Below are 10246 nucleotides of genomic sequence, written 5' to 3'. Positions count from 1 at the left end.
TAGTTTGGTGAAGATAGTCGCCTTGCCGATTTGTTCTAAAAGATCATCTAGTCTCTGTATTGGGAACCTATATCGGGTTGTTATTTTGTTGATAGCCCGACTGTCAACACACATGCACCAAGACCGATCCTTTTTGGTATTAATAAAGCTGGGACTGCGCACAGACTCATACTTTCCCGGACGTAACCTTTGAGAAGAAGTTCTTCCACTTGTCGCCGAAGTTCTTCGTGTTCCTCAGGACTCATACGATAATGTGCGCGGTTAGGTAGAACCGTGTTGGGCACAAGATCAATATGATGCTGGATGTCTCGTAACGGTGGTAAGCCAGCCGGTAGGTCTTCCGGAAACAAATCATCAAACTCCTTTAGAATAGGCGAGAAAGCAGGTGGCCACGGTTGTTGCTGAGTTGGTGACGGTGGGACGGCAACTAATGCAAATATCGAGCAGGAATCACGTAGTTCAAGTTCAAACTGTGATCGAGAGATGATCAACAAATTTTTCTGTGGTGGCGGCTGTTGGCTGTTGCTTGGGCTTGCAAGATCTGTGTCTGGTGTTGGTAGAAGCGTAATCTTGCGACCCTCAAACATTGTTTTGCCATTGTGTATTACCTCTCTGTCGTATTGCCATGGCCGCCCGAGTATGATATGTGAGACATCCATAGGGGCGATATCACAATATAAATTGTCCTTATAGAAGGAACCGATAGAGAGAGTGAGCAACGTTCGCTGAGAAACGTAGACTTCTGCATCTGTTTGCATCCAAAGCAATCGGTAAGGATGGGGGTGAGCTTCTGCTGTGAGCGCGAGCTTTCGAACAGCTTCTTCAGATACTACATTTGCTGAACATCCCGAATCGATCACAAAGCGACAAACCTTTCCCTTGACCGTACATGTCGAGGAAAATAGGGATGTTCGTTGCCATGCTTCATTGGTTTTGGGGGCGAAACAGTTGCTGCGTAACATTAGAAAAGTTCCGGTATCGCCATGAACTTGTTCTTCATCGACCTCCTCGCACTGAAATTCGTCATCATCATAAATTGGGTCGCCGAAAAAATCCTGGTTGGTAGCTATCAGTCCACGGCGACTCTTATTAGGACAGGCCGTCTGTATATGGCCCCGCTCACCACAGGTGAAGCAACGGAGTGCGTTAGGACGCGAAGGCCGAGCTTCGGCTGCTGCTGTGATAGTGTTTGTCGGGTGTGTTGTTTGGTTCTGGCCTGTTGAGTTTGTCGTAGCTGTGGTGGACTTAGAGTCATCAGCGGTTGCTGTGTTGCGTGAACGATTGTTCCCCGGCCACTGGTTAGCTCCTAAGCGTGTCTGTTGTTCGACTAGCAAAGCTCTTTGACGTGCCTCCGCGACGGAACTTGGATCAAACTGTTGTAGCATATTCGGAAGTTGAGAAAGGAGACCTGCGATAAATCGAGCCACAAGCTGGTCCTCAGAATCATGAATATCCACACGCGTCAGCATCTGGTAGAATTCATTAGCATAATCTTCAACGGAGCGCGATCCTTGTCGAATGTTGTGAAACTTTTGGAATAGGAGACGCTCAAAGTTGTATGGAATGAAAGTTTTTCGCATATGCTTTTTCAATTTGTCCCATGAGTGAATCTTCTCCTTCCTACGACGAGTCCGTGTTAATTTAACCTGATTCCACCAGGAGGCGGCGTGGCTGCGGAATCGCGTCGTTACATAGGAAACTTGTTTGTTTGCTGGAACCTCCTTGAACTCTAGGAATTCGTCAGCCGTAACGAACCAATCAAGTAAGTCTTCTGGTTGTGAGCCACCATGATACTCCGGGATATCTAGTTTGATACCCGTTAACCATCGTGGATTTTCGTCGTTGTGGTATTGATGTTGTCGATGCTGGGGTTGATGACGGTGCTGGTTGTTGTCGCCGAAGGGATTGGCTTGGACGTCGTCGTCATCGCGTTCTTCAAAGATGGGGTTGTTATTATGGCGTTGGCGTGGAGCTACGGGGGCGTTGTCTGCTGCGTTTGCAGCGTTTGCAGCGAGGGCGGCCTGAACTCCAGCTTGAACTCCGGTCTGAATAGCTTCAGCCATTGTCCGTCTCATATTGTCTTGGAAATTCTCCTGAAAGTCTTCGAGGAACTGCTGCATCTGTGTCCATTCGTTTGGACGAGGAGTCATTGAAACCAAAGATCGATAATCACGAGTAGAATCGTAATTAAAAAGGTCTCTGATACCAACTAATAGAGCGGAAGTAACGTTAGTAACCGATAATGCGAAGGTAACCTTGAATTCTGAGAATGCCCGTTAACTAAGCCTTCTTAAAGTCTGTTGAATTCTCAAAGAATGCCCAGAAAGTAAGGATCAAGAGTTGTTTAAAACAAAGCTCTAAGTTTTTATAAATCAATAATCAAAAGTGTATCTCTCACAAACCTAAGAGATCACATTATATAGTTATTAGAAATCTTAAAACCGACAGAATAAAGGAAACCAAATCATTCTTGGAAAAGGAATGTAAAGCTTTAACTAAAAAGCTCTTGAACCACAAGAAATTTGGTTGAAAACTTATAGTGGTTTACTAACTCCTAGAACCAATATATCAAATCTCATAATGTAAAATCATTGCCCCAAATCCAACTTTTTGTGGTTTTGTTATCTAGAGTATCAAAGCTATCAGTGCAGATTTCTTCCGTTTTATCCATTTGACCTTCTACGTAAAATTTTGAACTCCTTGACTTGTTGATCCAAACGCACATAAATTCAACACAGAATGGTACGGACATAATCTTATACACCAATCACAAACATAACTAAACAAGAAACTGCAGGTGGAGGACAAGAAAATTTTGCGTACATTTTGGTGGAACAACCGACATTGTTAACTTTCACAGAGAGAAAAATTGTACCTCATGGAGCTTTGGCCAAATGCATAGTCTTTAATTGTTGGGTATCACTGTATCAGCCAATTTCTACATCTGAATCCACCCACATAAATTTTGATTTTGGAGCTCTTCCTAGGCTATCTGAACCAAAGGCAAAGGTTATAATCAATGCTCTTTTTCATATAAAAAGTTGGACTTTAAACTACGTATTACATAAACTAATGTCACTAGCAAGTCTTTGAAATTGATACTTTGAAAGTAGCAGTTTCATTATCAAGGAACGAACTTGAATAGCATAACTTGAGACAGAAGAATCCAGAGAAAATATTAGTCTAAGACAATAAAGAAACTCCTGAAATTTACTCAAACAAATGCTGGAGAGATATAATTAAACACTTGTCTGTATTTATACTCACTTGTACACTTCTCATTATTTAATAAGAACGACAGCTTAAAGTTTGTTATACTCTTAATCCAACATTCTCATGAGAAACTTGGCTCCAAAAAGCTATTATAATTGTAAGGATAAAAGTGATACTCACTTAAAAAGAGGATGAGCGTGAGCGTAAACAATCTGTTTGGACTATAGTCACGGTTTAGTTTTTCTTCTGTATAACTGGATGTCGGTTTGATTTATATAGTTCATATCTCATATAGTTTATTATCTGGATTAACCATCTCTAAGACTGTAACTATTGGAAAATAAATAGGTTAACTCAAGAGTAATATGCATTTTTTTTTGTTACTGGAGAGTAATATGCATTAAAAACCATAATGAAAGGGATACGTACAAGATTTTGTATATCTTTGTTCATCATTGTTTATAAATATAAGATAAGGATATAATAATTAAAAAGGGTTTACATCTTTCTTTTGTATCTTTTGGTTAATGTTTGCCCATCTAAAGGTTGATACCAAAGTTACGAAATAGTCAATCCCTTATCGCCTTGTATACCTCTGTACCGTCGGATATCACACGATCAGTCATCTTTTCATCATCCCGGTTCACAGAACCATGATTCTGGTTAACCGGCAAACTTGGCAGCTTAGAGAGTCCATCCATATAGTATTGCATCATATCCATTTGTGGGGCCAAGGGAGAGGGCAAAAGCTGAGAGGTCGAAACGGAAGAAGGCAACATACCTCCCAAGGGTAGGATCTTGAGAAATTGACGAACCAGATTGATTCTTTGCACTGGATTTTCTTATGCGTTCAGGTGGTGGAACGTGCTCATGTATCCCGTCGTATGTAGCCACCACTAACTTCACATTATCTACGTTTTTCTCTGCAAGTTTCTTCACCTCACACCCAGTGTATGTGCATCTGTAGTAACTCCTGCGATTACCATTTACATCAAAATAATTATATAATATTTTGCCAAAATGCCTGAGTAATTTTGAAGTGAAAGAAATATATAACCTTGGATTTGCATTTCCTGTGACAACTTTTTGACCATATTTTCTCCAGCGAAAGCCATCGTCAGGATGGTCTTCTTCGCTTTCAACCTGAATTATGACACGTTGGGTCTTGTTTAGTCTTGTGACTCCAATAATATTTGATACCATATTTTCCCTGCGAGGTAATTTTGTAATTCAGGTCAATTTTATTATTAAACATATATATCAATTTTAAATTAAAATTAATATATAAAGTATTATTATTATGTATATATTGATTACTTAATGTTGACTTGGGACTTTCTCTTTCGAGATGGAGGTTCTACAACAACGTTGTGATCTTCGACTTTGTCTTCCTCTTGGTTGTTTTCTTTGTCCTTGTTATCATCTTTGCTACCACTTTCTAGGGAGATGGGGTTCACAACATCAGCTTCAGCAACAACTTCAGAATCAAAAGAAGGGACTAAAGGAGCACCAGAATTTTCCGTTGCAATATCATCAGAGCCTGTTTTACATGTAGAAAACAACAATATTAATATTCGGAAAATCGAAACTGAAACAAACTCGAGACACGAGAAACTCTATTACCTCCTTGAGGAGGCAGATCAACTTCGATCGGCTGATGAGGAAGATTGTTGTTGGATATAATCATCGTTGCATGGGCGTCACCAGAACTTTCCACCGTCTCAGGAGGCGCGTCATTAGGGATTGGACACGGAGGGACAATCTAAAAAAATAAATTACACAAAGACAATAAACAGTTAGGTTAATCATATATTAATATTCTGTGACAAAAAAAAAATCATATATTAATATTATTTTTGGAGACAATAATATATATCAGGTGTGAGAGATCAATCTTAGACTTATTTGTTACTTACCTGTGAAGAAGAGTTAGACAACATATTTGGAGATTGCAAAAATGGAGAGAGACTGAATCCTGGAGAAATTACGAGGATAGGAGAAGAAACAAGAATCGGGTTACTGAAAAGATTAGCAGATGGACTGACCCTCCCTATCTCGAGCGGTGGAATATCAAATCCTAGTTTTGCAGCCATTCTGTCGCGGAGACCACCAGATCTTTGTTCAGACTGAGGATCAGGCGATACGTTGGTTTGAGGGAACGTCTCGCTGATCGGATATAGACCATTTTCGTTTTGATCCAGCATTGCTAATGCCTCTCTTATTCTAGGACTGGACAGTGCAGAAAAATCATCCATAAAATTTCCATCACAATCACTCATTTTTGTTGGGGAGAAAACCTTGAAATATCAACAAAAACCACACAAAAACAAAGAGATCGTTGAAAACAGAATATCTATTTGGAATACAAGCAATGTAATATAAAGGAGTAAAGGTGTTATAATTTGGGAGATTTTAAATAATTGGCATAGTAATGAATAATTTATTTATAGATGTAAATGAAAAACCTTTTTCTTCAAAGGAAACTAGGTTATGTGTCTGTTTCATAGAAGGGAGGTGGTCTTCTTATAGTAAAACTCAACCATTTCATTTTAGTAACAATTTTATGTGGTCAAACTTTCGTAATTCAAATTTCAGTTATTCCTAAAGAAGTTTTAATTACCTTTTACTTCTTTTTGGTTTTTTTATGAAAAAGGTGTATACTTCACGCCGGTTTTATCAAAAAAATAAAAAAAATACCAAAAGCTAAACATTATTCAAAATTGTGACTTTCTTTTCCCATATTTTATTTATACCAAAAAAAAATAAAAATAGTTTGTGGTTAAAAATAATTAAGTTCAGTCAATTAATTTGTAATTGATTATTTTGAGATTATAATGATGTTTAAAATATTTTTTAAGAACATGATTAATTTTCATATGTTTTATAATAAAATGTATATATACATGTTTATCGTATTTTATTTAATTTTGGTTTTTAAAATGTTGTACAATAAAACTAGAAGATGTTATTGATATAGCAAATTAAACTAGGTAGTATATCACCGCGATTTACATTTTTGATTAATCGTTTCAAAGTCTTCATTTTAAATTTAGATAGACTTTAACTAGCTAGTTTTAATTCATCACACGCTTTTTATAATAAAGAGTAATCATTAATATAACATATTTATCCTATAATATATATCACCATAATTTTATATTTATTAATATTTTTAATATCAGAATTAGATATATTTTACAAAATTTAAAATCATCAAAATATTATTATTTTTTCAAAAGAATATCGACATTAATGTGAAAAAGTTAAACTATACATTAATATATTAGTATGAAGTTTTGTCGAATGTCTTTTCTGTTTTGTAATCGGAATTTAAAGCTTCTACAAGCTTATTTTTTTTTTATTCCGTGTAGTCTAAGTAATATCACAGGTTATTACCATTCTAAAAGATTTTAATTAAAACTATGTTATTTGTATATTTTAATAATTATTTTAATTATGTGTTTATATTTAGTTTATCAATAATTTAAAAACTGTACTGAACCCAACTATCTCTAATATTATTTATTAAAAGTTAGTAATTATTATTGACGCATGTTTTTATTGACTGGTCGAGACCGAGGTACTCTCTCTGTAGAACTGGCTTGTACTTGGTTTCATACTCTTTGTGGAACTAGCTCGTCACGAGTTGTGAATCACTAAAAGCGCTTATTTTGCGGGCTCAGAAGCTCAGGGCGAGGTGGAGTCCGGCAGTGAGGGAGTCGTACGATTAGTTCTTCTGTAGGAATACGAGTTGGATTCCGATCCCGGAAGCTCCATCGACGTGGAGTTTTCGTTTGTCGGATCGGTTTTTGAGATCGCTAATCGCAGGGACTGATATGATGGTGAAGTCGGCCAACACATGCGCTTTTGTGCTTGCATGGGGTTGGTACCTGATGTCGTATTCGCTCTATTTGATGGCCCACTTAGCCAATCTCCCATATTGAATTGGACTGTGCAGTACCGTTCATAGGGTTGAAAAATTATGACCAAAACTGAGTAAGATTGAAAGTATGGTCCATCCGACCAAAATCTAACTCATTACGACAAAAGGAAAAATCAGGGAAGTTAGTTAATTTACAATCTAGTGAGTCGGATTTTAATTGATGAATGGAAGAATTAAACGTGGTTAACTTCTCAGACGTCCACGTCACTTTTTAGATTGTTGAAATTAAACTCGTGATGTTAACTACGTAACATCATTAAGTTGAATGATGTTACCATGCATAACATATACTTAATGTAGGTAGATATACATTAGTTTAGTCTATATGATTAGCCATATGGTTGTCAATACTTCATGTATCTTGCAGTCATTTTTGTTTTCTATTATAAGGAACATGCCATGATTTAATACTAATTAAAGTATATCTTCAGTTAAAATGAAGGATTTAAAACCATTAATTAATGCAGTTCATGGTGATATACCATCTAGTTTAAATTGTGATATTGATATATCTTCTAGCTAGTTTTATTATACAACATTTTTAAAACCAATGATTAAATAATTTATAATAAACAAATATTTATAAATTTTATTATAAAGCAGATATAAACTTAATCATGTTCTAAAACATATTTTAAACATTGTTATTATCTTACAATAATCAAATACTAATTAACAAGGTGTTTTGACCACGTATACGGACATAAACGTCTTAAGAATACTTATTAATTTTTGTTTTATTGAAAAAATAATAGTATATATTACTGAAGTTAATTATTTTTAACCAGAAAATATTTTTATTTCTCTTGGTATAAATAAAATACGGGAAAAAACAAACAATTTTTTTCACAATATAGTTAGTTTTTGGTATGCCTTAGATTTTGAACCAAAGCAAATTTCCCAAACCAAACCAAAATTTTGGTTAGGTCGTCCATAAGTTTTGGTTCGATATTGTAGGTTTTCTAAAATACTTCGGTTTCATTTCAATTTGGTTCGACAATCGGTTACTTTGGTTTTCTTCTTAAAAGAATTATAACCATACTAACTCTTTTTGAATAACTAACCAAATTTATATGAAATTTTAACAAAATTAAACCGATATCTAACTGTAATAAAACATTTTGGTAGGCTTTTTTAAACCGAACTAACCGAATACTGTACCAAACTCTATTTCTGGATAATTTGGTAATATGTATGTTGAACCGAACTAACCCGAAAATGGACTACCAAACTGAATATTCTGAATCAACCAAACCCGCATGCTTAGCTTTCGGTATTGTTTTGATAAAACCGGACTGAAGTATACACCTTTCATAAAAACTGAAAAAGATGCAAATGTTAATTAAAACCTCTTAAGAAATTGCTGACACTTGGATGACCAAAGTTTGACCACATGAAATTGTTACCATTTAGGAAAGTTTGACCACATAAAACTATTACCAAAACAAAATGGTTGATGTTTACTATAAGAAGGCCACCTCCCTTCTATTCATCACACACATTACTTAGTTTCGTTTGAAGAAAACGGTTTCTCCCTTAGATCTATAAATAAATTATTCATTACTTTATTTAAAATCTCTCAAATTATATAACCTTTACATTACATTATTTGAATTCCAAATAGTTATTCTGTTTTCAACGATATTTTTGTTCTTATGCGGTTTTTGTTAATATTTCAAGGTTTTCTCCCCAACGAAAATGAGTGATTATAATCAAAACGACAATGGTATAAAACCGATCAGCGAGACCTCGTCAAGAACCAGCTTAACAACTCCTCAGTCTGAACGAAGATCTGGTGGTTTCTCGTTGAAAGAGTGTCTGCAAGGATAGGAAGAGATATTCCACCGCTCAATATGGAAGGCATCAGCCGATTTGCTAATTATTTCGGGAACCAGAATCTTATTCATTTTCCTATTAGCGAAACATCTCCAGGATTCAGTAGTCTCTCTCCATCTTTGCAATCTCCAAATATGTTCACTAACTCTTCTTCACAGGTACGTAACAATGTGTTTAATAAGTTTAATATTGATCTCTACATGTTATGTATATTAATATATGATAAAACTAAATGTTTATTGTCTTTTTGTAACTTATGTTTCAAGATTATCCCTCCGAGTCCAATCCCGAATGACGCGACTCAGGAGATGGTGGAAAGTTCAGGTGGCGCCCATGGAACGATGATGATATCCAACAACAATCTTCCTCATCAGCCGTTGGACATTGATCTGCCTCCTCAAGGATGTAATAGATTTCTAGTGTCTCGAAATTGCTTTCAGTTTTGATTCTCCGCATAATAATATTGTTGTTTTTTACAGGTAAAAAAGGCACTGCTGATATTCCTACGGAAGAGTCTGTTGATATCACATCTCATGAATCTAATGCTGATCCCATTGGTGCTCCTTTACTCCCTTCTTTTGATTCTGAAGTTGTTGCTGAAAAGCATGCTACGAACCTCAGCTCCCTTAAAAGTGGTAGCGAAGACGATGACAAGGACAAATAATACAACCAAGAGGAAAGCAAAGAAAAAGATCACAACATTGTTGTAGAATAATAATAATAATAATAATAATAATAATAATAATAATAATAATAATAATAATAATAATAATAATAATAATAATAATAATAATAATAATAATAATAATAATAATAATAATAATAATAATAATAATAATAATAATAATAATAATAATAATAATAATAATAATAATAATAATAATAATAATAATAATAATAATAATAATAATAATAATAATAATAATAATAATAATAATAATAATAATAATAATAATAATAATAATAATAATAATAATAATAATAATAATAATAATAATAATAATAATAATAATAATAATAATAATAATAATAATAATAATAATAATAATAATAATAATAATAATAATAATAATAATAATAATAATAATAATAATAATAATAATAATAATAATAATAATAATAATAATAATAATAATAATAATAATAATAATAATAATAATAATAATAATAATAATAATAATAATAATAATAATAATAATAATAATAATAATAATAATAATAATAATAATAATAATAATAATAATAATAATAATA

At 34.1% G+C, this 10246-nt stretch overlaps 2 protein-coding genes and 1 pseudogene across 2 annotated transcripts in view; 1 reads left to right on the top strand and 2 right to left on the bottom strand.

Moving 5' to 3' along the window:
- LOC106331189 overlaps positions 1–2150 on the bottom strand; it is a 4461-nt gene extending 2311 nt beyond the window's left edge. The window contains exon 1 of the mRNA XM_013769512.1: positions 163–2150. Within this exon, the coding sequence (XP_013624966.1) occupies positions 163–2150 (1988 nt within the window). The remainder of the gene's footprint in view (positions 1–162) is intronic.
- Positions 2151–3752: 1602 nt separating this feature from the next.
- Positions 3753–5492, bottom strand: LOC106331188 (annotated as a pseudogene).
- Positions 5493–9009: 3517 nt separating this feature from the next.
- On the top strand, positions 9010–9656 carry LOC106331187 (probable WRKY transcription factor 10). The gene is made up of 3 exons (XM_013769511.1): positions 9010–9150; positions 9259–9397; positions 9472–9656. The coding sequence occupies exons 1-3, from the start codon at positions 9010–9012 to the stop codon at positions 9654–9656; spliced, it is 465 nt and encodes a 154-aa protein (XP_013624965.1).
- Positions 9657–10246: the final 590 nt, after the last annotated feature.

The sequence above is a fragment of the Brassica oleracea genome, chromosome C3 (assembly GCF_000695525.1).
Source record: "Brassica oleracea var. oleracea cultivar TO1000 chromosome C3, BOL, whole genome shotgun sequence".
Lineage (NCBI taxonomy): Eukaryota > Viridiplantae > Streptophyta > Magnoliopsida > Brassicales > Brassicaceae > Brassica > Brassica oleracea.
The sequence above is the reverse complement of the archived record's forward strand: the minus strand, read 5'-3'. Positions and strand labels throughout refer to the sequence as shown.